This window comes from Thunnus albacares, chromosome 14 (assembly GCF_914725855.1).
Source record: "Thunnus albacares chromosome 14, fThuAlb1.1, whole genome shotgun sequence".
NCBI classification, from domain to species: Eukaryota; Metazoa; Chordata; class Actinopteri; order Scombriformes; family Scombridae; genus Thunnus; species Thunnus albacares.
The window spans coordinates 22,515,480-22,531,917 of record NC_058119.1 but is presented as its reverse complement, the minus strand read 5'-3'; the positions used below and the strand labels follow the sequence as shown (position 1 = coordinate 22,531,917).

At 41.0% G+C, this 16,438-nt stretch overlaps 1 protein-coding gene across 2 annotated transcripts in view; it reads left to right on the top strand.

Moving 5' to 3' along the window:
- The first annotated feature begins 202 nt into the window (after nt 1-202).
- LOC122996900 (bcl-2-like protein 11) overlaps nt 203-16,438 on the top strand; it is a 28,421-nt gene continuing 12,185 nt past the window's right edge. Inside the window, exons 1-3 of one of the 2 annotated variants that reach the window (XM_044372698.1) lie at nt 203-1,240; nt 3,745-4,196; nt 11,027-11,148. In XM_044372698.1, the coding sequence (XP_044228633.1) occupies nt 1,224-1,240; nt 3,745-4,196; nt 11,027-11,148 (591 nt within the window). In that variant the 5' untranslated portion in view covers nt 203-1,223. Of the gene's footprint in view, nt 1,241-2,367; nt 2,793-3,744; nt 4,197-11,026; nt 11,149-16,438 lie in introns of those variants that run through there. The other variant, XM_044372697.1, reaches the window with a different exon arrangement.

Below are 16,438 nucleotides of genomic sequence, written 5' to 3'. Positions count from 1 at the left end.
GGTGACCATATGTTTTAAATGTCAAATCTTAATCTGCAAAGTAAACAATATCTGTAGCTGTTAAGAAAATGTCAGGGAGTAACAACCAGAATTTGTGGTCCTAAGTGTTGTGGAAAAGAAGTATAAAGCAGCAGAAAATATAATGTTTCCAGCAAAGTACAAGTACCTCAAAATTGTGCTGAAGTACAGTACTTGAGTAAACCTACTGTGTTATTTTCCACCACTAACACAGAATGACACACAGAGACATAAAGCTGCATCCCAGTTGCTCACGTTACACCATGCCTTTAGCCTCTACACTGTGTAATAATCTTGTTGATTGTTTTGACAGTTAGTCTACAAGAAAGATTACTTTACCATTTATCTTAACAGGACATGGATGAACAGATGCCTACCTGTGACTTTGGAAAGTTACAGAAAGAAAGCAAAATGTTTTCCCAAAGATTTATTAACACTTTATTTTTATTCTGGAGCTGTCTCACCATAGTACACAATTAAGATCATCTATTTATGTTGTGCATTGCATTACAGGACAATATTGTCCATCAACAGCACACTTAAAAATCAAGTCAACCTAGTATATTTGAGACATCTCTGAATAAACTTAATTCTGTCCCTTTTCCAGTGGGAATGCACTACATGCTGAATGTCTGGTTAGAATTAGGTGTATGTTGTGTGTAATTGAGTCACTGTCAGACACAGAAAGTGAAACAATGCACAGTGAGACAGAAAACAACAATTTAACACTTTCCTTTAAGTTGTTTTTCTGTCTCTTTGGCATCCTCTCACCATTAAATACAACAGTGGCATCAGCCACTGTTGTATTTAATGGTGAGAGGTAGGGGGAGGCAGAGGAGAGCAATAGCAAAGAGGCGCCCTCTCAGGAGGTGGGGTTTTTGGAGAGGAGGAGCCTTGATATCAGTGAACACAGTACCTTCAACTGAGAACAGAGAGGAAGAAACAATAGAGCTGTTTGGACAGAGTTTGTTTACCTCCTCTGGTAGTTTCCACACGGTTATTCAACCATCTCTCCTGAGGAAACCGAAACACGAACTCTGGGATTTATTTCACTTTTGACAGTTTTTTGTTTACTTTTGGAAGTTACATATTTGGTCACATTGGACCTGAGGACCCTATTTGGACTCGCATTTATATCATTTATATTACAGCCACATTGTCATCCTTTAATTTTTCGGAGCCCGCAGTGATGTCCCGCCACTGACATGCACCGGCAGTCCAGGTGAGTCGGGATAGAGGGAGCAGAGGTGTGACTGTGACTGTGACTGTGTGTGTGTGTGTGTGACTGTGTGTGTGTATGTGTATGTGTGTGTGTGTGTTTGCGTGTGTGTTGTTGTCTTTTTTTTTTTTTTTAACATTACAAAAATCCAGTTTCCCTATGTGCTCACCGGCATGTCAGCTGTCACCCTGCAAACAGACGCCGTGATATCTCTTTTGCGCATAATGGCAGTGTTTTTAATATAAGAAATTAATAACAGCTTTGCTTTTACATTGTAGTATTTTCTCTTAATGTGCTCGGAAAATGTCTAAAAAGTGAGTTCAGTCGATTTTACGGCACCTTTTCCCCTGTAAAACTCCTGTAATACTTCAGTCAGAGTTTAAAACGACTTTTTCCTACTTTGTTGAGGTTTCTTCTATTGTCTAGGGATATAGGAGTATGTTAGTGCGTTTTGCAGTGATCCACAGACTGCGCCGGTGTGTTTAGCGCCGGCTTCGGTTCCTATTATTAAACTCATAACACATTAGTTTTTGTGTTAAGAGCATTTAATAATGATAAGCGCTGCATGGAGGTGAAATAATAATCTCAACAAGTTCTCCAGTGGGTCGCTTTGTCTGCAGGGATGCAGAGGATAAACCGCATTTAATTTGCTAAATAGTGCATGCAGTTTTATGCGGGGATTGAGCACTACACGTCTTTCTAAGTAATGTCAAGACTTATGTGAGGAGATGTTTTCTTTCTAATAGTCAAACTGATTTTTGTTCATATATGAGAAACAGTTTGCTTTGTTATGATCGAGGTCACAGAGTTCAGCCACCTTTCAGTTTACCTCTACATTTCAGGTTATGAACTCAAGTGAGATTTTCATATTTTTTTGTACATTTTAATATTACCGGACTGTAATGGGTAGGTTATTTTCTTACTTTATTACCAGTTTAGGACATCTGTAAGTGTCTCGAAGTGTCCTGTGGGAGGCGCACATGTACCGCTTGGTTAGAAGAGGAAAACATAATCCAAGACGCACACTCAGTGCGTCTGACAGCTGCTGGATTATTTTAATATCTTTGTCTTAATAGTAAAGTGAAACCTTATCGTGTTATCTGGAATGTCACTTTTTTTTCTGGTGAGTCTCGACTGTTTTGTGGTTGCCCACGGAGACACAGAAACTACAGCCTACCTCTTCATTTCAATACTGAGACGGTGCAGACGTGCTGCTGAACGGATCTCGTTCACATATAGTGCCGTGACACCTGATCAAATGCCTTGTTTGCGAGTTTTCTGGCACTGACGTTGTGGATTTCCTTCCCTCAGTTTGTTTTTCCCTCTTGGCGTGGTAGCCGCCGGTACGCTTTGGTGCCGTTTCGCTACACGCCGCCTGACACGCTTAATATCCCTCCTCGTAGCGCTCGGAGCAGCACCGAAACCCACAGGGAAAGTTTACATTTTCATACGGCTGGAGGACAGTCGCCGCGTCCAGTTAAAGTGCGGTTGTTGTCGCTGTTCCACCGTGCGTAAAAATGCGTAAAAAGCAAAAGGATGACCATTTACATCAAAGGTGCGTAAAAGTGTGATTGTCGGCACATGGAGACTTGGTGCTAAAAAACAGTTGCTTATAATTTTAGGTCATTTTGGCACAGAAGTAGGTCATTGCCGCTGGGAATCCGTGCGCCGGGGAAACTGTAGTTAGTCTGGACAAACAGGAAGCGCTGCAACACAATATCATTTCTTTTATTAGAATGTCACGTTGTGAATCTGACTTTGCTGATTAAAACGGAAAATGTCAAATTTCTAAGATTTATTGTTTCTGATGCAAATCAGTGTTTTGAATAATAATCTGCTGAGGTATCTGCATTTTGTTTTGCCTTCATTCAATAAATCAAATGTAAATGAGCAGAAATGTCCGATTAATCTAAAAGATTGTGTTAATTTATTTAGGCTACTCGAACAATTTGATTTCCAGACTGACTGGTCTGCTGAGACAGACGTGTCTCTGTCTGTTTGAGTGTGACGCAGTTACTCCAGCCGCTTCCTTCATGCCTGATTATTTTCCCCCACAAGTCAAACAAAGATGTGCTGCAATCAGCAATTTCTGACAAACAATACGAGCCGGGCGGCCAGTTTGGACAGGAAACCTGGGCTACTGCCTGAGCAGGAACACACTCACTGCACATAAGTCATTTAACACCCACTACACAACTCAAAACGCTTCAGCTGCAGCGGGAAGTTAGTCAGAATATGGTAATTTGTCATTAAAGACAAAACTATTTTGACTAAGATTATTTAAGCGGATTCGTTTTTATAAAATAGTCCATTGCGCGTCATCGCGAAATTTCCTGTGAAGTTAATCTGTTCTGTTGTAAAGGAAAACCTCCAATCTGAGGTCCAGTCCCGGCGCAGCAGTGCGCCGCTACATATCCAGCTGCAGCTCCAGATGCGGCTGATTTGAGGCTGTGTTGAGCAGAATGATGAAAGCCCAGGTTGACGGTGACGCTCTGTTCATCCAACAGACCACCAAACCGGCCCGATGGCTCGACCGCAGTAACGGCGACAGAGGAGAGCGGAGGAGATCCGCCACCCGTCGGTGCCGCCGGACCCTCAGCGCAAAACTCCCGTTCAAAGCCAGCCACCGACCGCGGCGAGCGGAGCTTTGGCCACCCCGGGTCCACCGGAGGAGGAGAGCCGCAGTCGCCGTCCCGGTGCAGACCCAAAGTCAACTCCCCTACAGACAGCCTAGGCGTGTTTCAGAAGAGGTCTATATTCCATCTCCCTTACCGCCGCTCATCCAGCGGATATTTCTCCTTCGAGAGCGACTCGCTTCCGAGCTCCCCGCTCTCCCCGAGGCCAGCGACGGCTGACAAAGCCACGCAGACTCCGAGCCCCACCGGCCAGGTGATCAGTCACGCCCTGCAGCGCATGGCTGAGGCGCATGGCGGAGGACCCGGGACGCACCAGCAGCACGGTGAGCACAGGCACTTTTCATACCTAACAGATAATTAACCGCCAATTCTAAATAGACACGCAGGTGAATAAGTTTATCGTTACAAAGTCCTGTGACAAGTAATAGAGTGACAAAGAAAACAACGATTTGAAACTCATCTAAAAATAAATCAAATGCATTTCGGAAAGAAAACGGTTATTAAAACACATACCATCATTCTTTGCCCTTATGAAAGCCCCCTCCTTTGCCTTGTTGCTGCTGCTATAGGTGATGAAATAAGACATCCAGTCAATGATCAACTAAGTCAAACAACCTGTAATATCCTAAAAAAAATCATTATGCTTAATAAAAAAAAAAAAAAAACTTTTAATCACGCCTGAAATACCCTAAAATTGCTTGAATCTGTCATCGAGACTGTGTCAGTTTTAAGAGGTGTTAAACTGCGTTCCTGCAAATGGAAGTGTTTAAAGTAAGTATAGGTGTCTGACTGTCTGAATACATGGATGCACACCAAGACACTATATTAATAATTACCATACCTTTTATGTGTGCAAGTTACTGACCTGAATCAGCCAATACAAGCTGCTTTGGCTTTATACACTGTGAAATTTAGCTGCTGCTGTGTGGGTGTAAAGCAAAAATATGAAACCAGATATGAGCTAGCACAAGCTCCCTGAAGCTTCCTTTTTCAAAGATTTGGAGGTTTGGGCGGGTGGTGGTGTTGAATGTTAACAATGATAGTAAAACGATGAACAAAAACATACTCAGGATGTTTTTGTACTCCCCTTTTTCTCCCACTAGGTCTTACTCATGAGAGTTGTTTCCACTACTCTAGTTTTTTGCTACTTTCTCAGATGAGTAAGTCAGACTTGTTTTTTCTGTATCCTGCTTTAATGACTAATACCACGCACACCTCCATCCTGCTGGCCTGAAATCAGGCTGAAACATGCAGATGCTAAATACACCGACATGACTCCTCAGTGCCAAACCCATTTCTCGTGATTCCCAGGTTTTTCAGTCTTTTGTAGAATTACGCCATTTCCTGTTTGAGTAACTTTTACTGCTTTTGAGCATGTGAAACCCCCCGGAACCCATTCAGGATAAGTCTAACCAAGCCTTACCTCATATTAAATTCATACGGTCGTCCATGCCAAAACAAGTGAAATTTACCCTAATTATTATATCTTACATCCACATTAGTTTTAACCTTACATCCAAGTCCTAATCTTAACTGTCTTGTTGGACACAAACACACGTCCATAACAGCACTTTGTCATATTGTTTAAACACTATTATATATCTTGTTTTGTGCCTTTGCCTCCTGTTAAACCAATTTATAGTATCAAACCAACTTTGTGAATAAGAATGACTCATGCGTCTCAGCAGGGCTTTTTAGACCTGCTGTGTTTGGATTGCTGCCTCGGATTTGCAGTTTTTCATGGGATCCTGTTGAATCGGATTTACAGGAAGGAAGAAGGGTCTTCTATCTCGCTCAACCATAAAGAGCCACGCCCAAGGGTGTGTGTGTGTGTGTGTGTGTGTGTGTGTGTGTGTGTGTGTGTGTGTGCGTGTGTGTGTGGGTGTGTGTGTGTGTGTGCGCCATCACAGTAAAGGCATGAGTCAGCAACTTCATGTGAATATTTTAATTAGCTGACATAAAATACCATGTGCAAGTCATCAATCACTATTAAAAACATAAATCCGTCTGTCCTCACCAACTAAGCGATATTAAATGGAATCAGTACGACCATATTTCTAACAAAACTGGAAGAAAACGTATGTATACTCGCTGCTGGAAACTTTCAGTTGGAATATTTGAAATCGTTAAACATCTTTAGTCTTTGGAGCTTTTAAACCAGTGTAAACCATGTAAACAAGTTAATGATTATCCTTTTCATGTGACATTTATAAGTTTACAGTTCAAGATGAAGCACTTAAAGCAGTACTCCAGCAGTTTGTTATTGCACTTTTATAACATTGTCAGCGTTTCGATGGACAGTTAAAAAACAAAACAAAAACACACACATCAAAAATCGATGCAGTGAGGAACCAGACATACTGTTTTTTTTTAATCCATGCATTCCTCTTGTCAAAACCTGCTGCCTACATTACCCATAATGCAACTCAACTTGCGACAGCTCATTTAGGGATTTGGGTGTGTTATGCTAGTAGCGGCTGATGTAGCCTCGAGCCACTAGCTTAAAGCACAGATGAGCAGCGGGCTGCGTTGGTCTGGTAATCTCACTTCTCTCTAACGCCACATCGCCAGATTTTGACTGGATTTATTATTTTTTTCATTTTTAAACTTCAGCACCAACTGAGGCCGCCTCGCCTTGAGAGATTTATCAGATTTCGCGCTGCTCCATCTGGAGCCACAATAGGCTTTGCACAACTTGTTTCCACATGTGTCATGTATAAAATCTACTCGCTCCTCCTTAAGTGTGAAGCACTGAAAGGGTTTGAAGTATCAGTTGAAGAGTAAGCATTGAAAGGAGTTGTTGTCAGTTGAGGGGGAAGAGATGAAAGCAGTTGATATGTCAGTGGAAGATTAATCACTGTGGTGAGCCGATGTTTCAGTTGAAGTGAAAGTGCTGTAAATAGTTGAGCTCATAGTTGAAGTGTAATTACTGAAAGCAGATGATGTGTCAGTTAACATGTAGCGATAAAAATCTTTACACTTTGGTACGTATCACAAGTTCTTTCAGTTTCATCAACGCTGGCCTACATAACATCAGCTTTTTTTTTTTTTTGATGAAGCCACCAAAGTGTTTCCTGGACATTCATCCCTCTGTACAGCCATGATGCAGTATTTATGCCTGCTTTTTATTTAGATACAAACACAGCACGACACGCATGAGTCTGTCACCTCCAGCAACAACAACCTAAAATGGTGCACCAGTGGACTTGTTTACATCAGCACAACTCCTGCTTTTAGCCGTGACGCTGCCGGCTAAAGTTAACCGATCCCGTTGCTTGGTGACCAAAAAAAACTGTGCCATGAGGCTGAGATTCGGCAAAAAACAAACAACAAAAAGAGAGCATCCCCTTACAGCGTTCGTGCAGTGGATGACAAACATATCCACTATGGTTCTCTCATCCTGTGAAGACTTAACTCATTACTCAAACTCTCCAAATGTCGTTTTTGCCTGAGGTGCTTTTTCACCCTTATAAAAACGTGGAGAAACACATAATCCTTGATGTAAAAAACGTGTGAAAATGGTGTTTAACCACATTCGTATCTATCTGTGTTTGTATTTCTCCAGGATAAAAGCGCTTTTTAAGACACATAATCTCCAGTGGCTTTGGAAACCTCAGCATATTGTCTCAACCTCTGTACATAAGGCTTTGCTTTTTATAATAGCAGTGATTGGCCGGACTGATTGCCTTCTGTCTCTTCTGTTCTTTTTACAGCCAGACAGACAAGATACCAGTCAAAACAGACCAGCAAGTGTGTGTGCGTGTGAGTGCGTGTGCGCGCGCGTATGTGCATAAAAGTGTGTGTGCGTGTCAGTCATTAAGTATGCCAATCAGAATAAGCCTCAGTGTGTGTGTCGCAGTCAAAATAGGCCTGCAGGTCTTTTGTAAAACGCAGACAGAAACCCCTCGCTTCTCATTCATTCTGCTACGTCCATCTGATAGGACAGATAGGAGATGAAAACAAACACACTCGTACCATACGCAAAATAACATCGTCCTCAACGAATAACAAGTCTCGGGTATCAAGAATGCCTGTTTGTGTGTCAGAGAGAGCGAGATAGAGCATCGGAGCGTCAGGAGGATCAGTTTATCAACTTGTTGTTGTCGCTCTCTGACAGCATGATTACAGCTCCTATCACAACACTTCCTCCTACTGCAGCGGCAAGATCACATCTACAGTCAGGTTCCTTGAGTCGCAGACACACTGGAACAGCTGACTGTGATGCAGTTTTTCTTTGGTTGATTTATATTCACGCAGTTTAATTATAACACAACCTTGGGGCTGGTTGCACAAAAATAGATTTTGCCTGAGGCTTTGATGTAATAAATAGAGTCTAGACTGAAATCTAATCATAGGCAGCACAAAGCTGACTAATTATTGTCTGTCTTAAGTATGAATAATTCGGTATGTACTCTGGGTAAATAAAGAATGATTTCAAACCAGAAATCACCAAATGTTTCATCTTCAATTACAAGGAGCAAATTCAGTGATGACTGCAGCAAAACGAAATGTTAATTTGCCTTTTTTTTTTTTTTTTTTTTCTTAACTTTTTCCTCAGTGTTAGAAAAACCACGAGTTGTGAGCCAAGACACTGTTCCCCCTGCAGCATGGTTGCACTATATAGAACTTTTAGGTGCTGCTAGTTCAACCAATTAAGATAAGATAAGATAAGATAATCGTTTATTAATCCCACAGTGGGGAAATTTGCAGTGTCACAGTAGTAAATGGGATAGTGCACCAAGAAGAAGCATCAGTAAAAAAGTAAAAATATATTAAATAAATAAACACTAAAAAAGCAAAATATAATATGAAGACAGACTGAACGGTTGAATTCACATTATTGCACATGAATGAATTGTCAGTTTTGGTGTGTGCGGTCTACTTGTGCTGATTGTAAAGTCTGACAGCAGCAGGAAGGAAGGACCTGCAGTATTTCTCCTTCACACGCTGCGGGTGAAGCAGCCTGTCACTGATGGAGCTGCCCAGCGCTGTCCGAGTGTGAGTGGGTCATGTTCTCCATCAGAGACGATAACTTCCTGTTATCACTTCCTGTTATAACTTCCTAGCCGTCGTTCTCCTTTCTCCCACCACCTCCACTGGATTGAGGGGGCATCCCAGGACTGTCAGAAGTCAAGAAGACACTGCTGCCTCAGCAGACCACTCCACAGAAGATGGCTGATGCTACCACAGAGTCAAAAAAGGTCCTCAGGAGCGTCCCCTGCACTCCAAGAGACCCGAGTCTCCTCAGCAGATAGAGTCTGCTCTGTCCTTTCTTATATTTTTAAGTATACGTTATAGCATATATACATACTTAATACTTAATTACATGTTTATAATAATGAACCTGTAATATATATATATTGATATAAGACTTTTTGGTTGTTATGGTCATTCACAAAAAGAAAACCGTCTTGTTAAAATAATCCAGGCACAAAGCATGACAGGGTATACGACTGAAACCATCAAAATATAGTGTCTGCTGACCTTCAAAGCAATATGGTGGTCCAAAAATATAATAAATCCTAAACCTTCAATGGTCAAACAATTAGTTTTAATTTGGACAGACCACCCCCAAAAGTTTGATGGTTGTTAAAGAACTAATTTAATTAAAAATTAAGGCTTGTCTAGCAAATATTTCCACAACCAACCTCAAAATTACACAACACCAAACCTCAGAGTCACTTGACACTGCAGTGCAGAAAACACTAATGGATTGATCGAAACGGAGCCTCCTCGCTGTATTGGTCTCTTCAATATTGGAGGATGTGAGAAATATTAAGTCTGGGTTTCATGACAGTGTGCATGAGTCATAAGTGAAGAGCGGTAAGAGGTCAGAGCCTTTCATAGTCATATTGTAGTTCATACTGAAAATATAAGATTAACCACAAACACATATATACATTTGCTTTGCCTGGTCAGCTAGTAGTGGTCGTTCTCTACTTTTAATATTGTTACTCTTTCCATGAAAATCCATCTCTTAAATGTTCTGGTATCTACTCTTTTATCTAAACTATGAATAAAATAGAAGATGTTTGTCACAGTAGCTTTGTGTGTCTGCTTTGTTGTTGTTTTCATCTAGATGAATAAGCACTCTGATTTACTTCTCCTCTGTGGTTTTTTATCTTAGCCTGGTGAGCTTGCATCTTTTATAACATCAAATAAACTCAACTGGGTCAAAACTAAAAAAGTCTCTGTTGATATTGTGAACCACCCAATCCTGAATCGCACTCCCACTTGTCTGTCTCATTTCCTCAAAATGTTATTGCTGATGATCCAGACATGCATTCCTGAAAGCTGGACATGCACATCACATGTGAATGTCTCACAAAAAAAATCACATGTGAAGGTTTAGCGTTTTAATTGGTTTCAATAGTCCTGTTTGCTTTTCTGTCACATGTCCTCACTGTTTGTCATAAGATTCAACAAAGGATGAATCAGTCATGACCCTGAGAGCAGATTTGGCTGTGATGTGATGTGATGTTGGTGTAGTGGCCACAGCCTGAACTGCAGGTCAGGTGATGCCATACGGCCCAAGACGACTTTATGCCACAAACAAATACACATCTGTCACAAAAGGAAGTGCTCAGAACTGATAAATACAAAATAGATTTAAAAGATTTGCCTACTAAATGTTCTTTTTGTGATACTTGTGTGCTTGCAGCAGGCAGAGCAGCCTAAAAAACTATTGAATGCATCCACAGAATCAAAACCCTTTCTGGTTAATATCAATGTCGCCAGTTGGTTCAACATGTATGTTCAATACAAAAGCCTGGGACATGACAAAAAGACCTTTATCAGGATAAAATTCAGGCTTGGAGTATTTCTTTTCTTTCCTCTGCTATTCAGTGTACAATGTATTAGAGCATTTTCACATAAGTAAAGTGATGTTTTGTATACCGTATGTATTACTGGAAGATGCATGTTGTATTTTTTGATGTTTGCAGTGTCTTGTAATCCAATGTCATTGACAAAAACTGTATTTTGTGTCATTGGAGACTCATCTTTACTAATTCTTTATTGCAGAACTGTACTGAATAAAAGTATTACCCAGAGCTACCCAGTTAAGTGTTTGTAACATACAATACTTATTGTAAGCTCTTCGTTTGATCATATTAGCAAAGTCTGCATGTTTTTTTTTTCCTCTCTGTTCCAGGAATCTCTCCCAGCCCCTCTAGCACGAGGCAACAAAACGCAGCAGGGGACATGCAGGCGGAGGCAATCGGACGAGAACTCCGACTCATTGGAGACGACTACAATAGAGTGCTCATGTTAAGGGTCAGTGATCATAGACACTGTTTGTGTGTGCGTATGTGAATGAGAGTGTGGGAGAGGGGATCCGAGTATAAGAAAGAAACCACCACATTTGTGGAGCTCCTGATCAAAGTGCTGAACATTCAACAGATGTAGTGGAGCCGCTAATTAGCTGACAGAAGAGGACTGTGGTTAGCTAACGGATGTTAATGACTTATCAATTTTATCAAATCCAACATCATTCCGTCTGAGTCTCTTTTGTTGCGGTTGGGTTAAGTTATTTCAGTCTAGATAGGACTGTGTGAATGTGGGAAATCACTGTTTGTTCAGAGATTAACGTCCCTATCCAGCATGATTCACAAATATCATTATTTGTCCTAATTGGCTAGTCAGTTTTTATTAAATCACTGAAAAACCCGAAATCAAGTCACAACAGCGGCTGCATAACTGTGTGAATGTAAAGCAGAATGCGGCTGTAAATGAGCTACATGCTCAGCAGGGCATGAAAAAAAAAGAGGAGGTTAGGACAAAAAAATGCCCCTAAAATGGCGCCGTGGGTGATCCGCAGGAGGCTGTGACCAGCTGGCTGTTTCCACTGCGCTCGGGGTGAGAAAAACGAAATGACTTTTGATCAGAAAATAACCAAGCAGACAGCCTGAAGCAGCAGAAAATCCAGATGCCACAGTAACCACTGCAGTTAAAAACACCCAAAACATGTAAACAGCCATATGATTAAAAAAAAAAAAAAAAAAAGACTCAATAGTAGAGGAGCAGAAAATTAACTTGTTGAACACAGAGAGGGGAAAAGCAGCTCTGTTCTCCTCTGCAAAGCCCTCAGCCAGTTCCCAGCAGTGGGAAAGAAAGAAAAACAAAACTTAGTGGTACAAATTGGGTGTTTAAAATGTGGTGAGACCCAGAGAAGCTCATTGACTGCTCTCATTAGAAAAGTGGAGCTCATTTGCAAGCCTCAGTAGCAGTGGTTTAGCTGATTATTTTGTGGCTGGCTTACAAAGGTACTGATGTAGACTGAGGTGTTTCAAAGTGCCGACTTGTTTCCTCGTCACACAAGAACAGAAAGTTATTTATTTTTGCGCCGAAATATTTTTATTTTTTCCATCGCTACACTAGACATGTTGAATTTGGTTAATCGCGTGTGCACTAAGAATCAAAACACCACAAAAAAGCAGATTTATAAGACAACACTATTTTAATAGATGGAGGGGTAATCCGGCTCTGATTATGACATGAAATGACATTTGTAGTAGTCAGACTATTGGCTTACTGAAGAAATAATCACATTATTGCGGTGGATATAATTCCATCAGTCAGACTGGGTGTGTTGTAAAGTTGCTTAACTGCAGTAAGAGTTTATTTCCTCTTGGCTTCTGTTTCCTTGGCAACATTTCTTCATGTTGCATCATCACAGTTTTATTTACTCCTCTATCAAAGAGCTGAGTCCAGCTTTAGGAAACAAGACAGGAAGAAGGGGGGAGGGTGGGAGGGAAATCAGTGCTGGGTTAAATTCTCTTTAATCACACCAGAGAAGTGGATTAAAAAAAAAAAAAAGAAGTCATGAAAAGGCACGACAGGACTGTTTCATCTCAGCGAAGAGCTTCAAATGTAGCCTCAATGCCAAAAGCTTAACAGCGATAAAGCTACAACTCTCAAGCCGAGCAGTCGTGTTTTGCCCACTGTGTTTAATCTTCTGGTTGCTAATGAGCATCAAACAAGAAGACAGTTAACCCTTTCTGCCCTCTTGCTTCTACATTTGTCTCTCCCAAAAAACGCACAAGCAACCTTTACAAAAAAGGCACAAAACCCCTTTAAGGGTGTTATTTGAGTGCACTTATGTTCACGTGGCTCTAAAACCCATCATTAACAGAGCTAAATTACCCATCCATCTTTCAGTTTTGGGTGTTCTTGCAGCTATTGATGATCAATCACTGCATTTATTTGCCTTCTCTGTGATCAATTATACGTCTGTATGCTCTTTGGATATTTCAAGTTAGGCACAGAAGTCCTGGAAATCAGGCGTTTACTCTCAGTGACGTCAGAAAAGACTTTTGTTCACTCTGTTTATGAACTTTTTCATGCAAAGCAAAGCAAAGTTTGCTTTGGCCTTCGGAGCTGTGATTCAGGAGCAGAGGAACACAGAGGGGGGCTGGAGAAATATGTGAGAACGTGATGATTCAAGGCTGTGACTCAACACTTATTCACACTAACGAGGGAAGACAAAGAGAAAGACAAGAATAGAAGTGTGTGAGTTTGAATGTGGTAAGCCCTCTGTGAACTTCTGTGAAGAATTACCCAGAAAGAGTGCGCATGTGTATTTGTTCGTGCCGCAGAACAATGAGGAGGCAGCGAAAAGAGGAACATGGAGGCTTGTTCCCTGTTCTCTTGCCAGGTGTTGCTGCGGACAAGTGTACATGTATAGTTACACATGATTTCATAACAGTAAACTAAGACGCATTTCAGGTTTTTCGGATTTTTAATTGGGATATTTGACCATCAGTATGAGTAGGGAGGAGCCTTTTGTTGCTGAAACAAACCAGAAACTTAGTTCAGCTGAGTTTGTTCTGCCAAGAAACGACAAATAGTTGAAAAAATTAGTCCTGACATGACCGTGGCAGCAAAACATATAGCTGAAGAAAGAGGGGCAAAACATTTGGATACTACCTAATAGGGATGTGCGGAAAGCCCAGTATTTGTGTTTGTATCTGTATTTGTTGAGGCAGCTAAATTATTTGTATTTGTATTCAAATTAAAGTGGAAATAGGCGTAACAATCCTGTTTTTATTTTTATTACACTTCTAATTTTAGGATATTTCTGTGTTCTTCAATGAACTATTTTACAAAGTAGAGCTCCCACACTAGGTCTCAAACCCCAATCTACCAGACCACTGACAACTGCACTGACCACTCATCCAAAGCTCAGCCTCCAACAGGCACACAGACCTCCAGCTATTTATACATCCATGACACAGAGATAGACAGAATGGAGCATCAGATAGCGATGTAATCTCGCTATGCTACAAGCCCCGACCTGCGTGCTGTTATTTGACTTTTTTTGTTCTTTCTCGAAAGCAAATAATTTTAAAAATAAACCCAACTATTTGTGCTTTTCCGATGCCAGCGAGGAGGTTGTCTACTTCCTCTCCTGGCCAACTGTGAACCAACGAGGACCGAGTTGGCTGCTCTGAAGTAATGAGAATAGCAGCTCTGTGCAGATTATCATAGTTAGTTTGCTTGTCATTCTCACTGTCGGAGAGTATCCAGCAACTGAAATATTTTATCCTCAAATCTCTCAGTCCTTAAGATCCTCTACTCTGAAACCTGATCCAATCCTTGCAAAGCAGGCATTGAACCAAACCCATGCAAGGCATCGGGTCAAGGCACAACCTGGCTTGTTGACAGGTAGGGGTGTGTTTTGTTGGCTGCTGCACCTACTTGCAAATGATGACTATCAAACATTCGACTAAGACTTCCATTGCAAGGCCTGGATTGTGGCGCGTGCCCTAGTGCCCTCATTCCATGCAACACTTTGGCGTTTTGTAACCAATCACTGGAGTCTTTGTGAATCATCATATCTGATCCATCTCTTGAGACCAGCTCTACTTGAATAAGTGACCCTACCAGCGGCCCGGATCGAACCCAGACACACTGGAGGGATAACAACTTTGAAGAAGTTCTCAACAATGTCAAAAAATTCACACTTCAAACAGTCTGAGTAAGATAGGCGAATCACAGCGAATCATTATGAATCATTTCTTGCTGAACGCCTCCTTTTGAAAGTGTCTCAGGCATGACGAGGCTCGAGGAATCACATCTCTGTGGTGGGCTCGGAGGATGCCAGAGGACAAATATAGGAAAGTTCTCACCAAAGTCACGAACGTCCTCTCTATCATCAAAGAAACCCAGCTGGACAGGGAGGCAAATGTTTAACTAAATGGATAACTGTTCCTCTTAATAAGTAGAGAAAATTGACTTTGTGATATTGTTATATTGTGGTGTAATTTTATTTTAGACTTATGATGCACTGAAAGAAAGGTAAAATACAATGCAAATGATTACTGTTAAAATGACAAGCATTAAGTAGAAGTGTGTTGAATTATCATTATGTTGAATGTATACCTCACAGAAACTTGTGATTGATATATGAGCACAAAGTATGTTAAAAAATAATCTCACTCAGTGCACTGGATAAAATTGTAAGTGTGTTTGTATTATACTCAGTGTTAAAGTGGCCTTGGGAAAGGAATGAGAAATGGGCGTGTGGGGTGGCAAGAATGGCTGTGGAGAAATGATAGCCAGGAGAAGGATTGGAAATAGTGGTGTAAAGTGACCAGGTGCACTTATAAAAAATAGAAGAGCATGACTGGATGGAACTGGATATGCCAGGCATGTCCAGTTCAGCCCAAAAAAAAATATTTTTGGGTCTGCACCAGGTGATGTAGAGAGATTACAATGGTGTAATTGGCTAGTATGAAGAGGTTGGACAATAGGTGTGCCCTATATAAGACAAAAGATATAAAACTGGGGGCTGAAGGTCAGCTTGCCAGGACATATGTGGTGAGCCTTGTGTGCACTATATATTGTTCTCCTTTCTTGCTGGCATTAAAGTACATTTTGCTGCTCAGAACTCTGATTCTTTTATTTTTTGAACATTAAAGAGAAGTTTTGTCCTTGAGCTGAACTTTTTCCAACTGAGATCCAAAGATTAGACACGATAATATAAGAATTGTGACCATTTAATACTAAAGATGCTACTTTATGGGTGAATTTATGATATTATAAGGGTTCAAAGTTACTTAAAGGGATAATTCAGCAGACTCTGACAAGTCCTCCCTCCCCACAATTGCCAACCCTTCATTACAATACCGTTGCATGCTGAGCTGCCCTTTATGTGCGTGTCATAGTTGACAGAAGAGCTTTAATCAGCTTCATCGTGTGAAGGCGTCGGCCAAGTGGCAGAGCTGCATCGCTTCAGGTTGTATAGGCTTTCATATGACTCATATCATCTGCACAAACACAGAGAAGCACAAAGGTGTTTCCTCTCACTTCATCTTGTTTTATTGACAGAAAAATTAGCAAGGCACTTATTTAAACCACTTTCCGTACAAACAGTGTTGAGTTGATTAATTATTTGTTGGGGAAACCTGTACAGCGGTATGTAATCACTAATATAACGATAAGTAATTATTTGTTTTTCAGTAATCTTCCTGGCTCTCTCTCCTTTGTCCTCATTTAATCCAGCCTCTCTCCTTCTTTCTCAGTTAAACATTTACACAATGTGTGTGTGTGTGTTTGTTTTCAA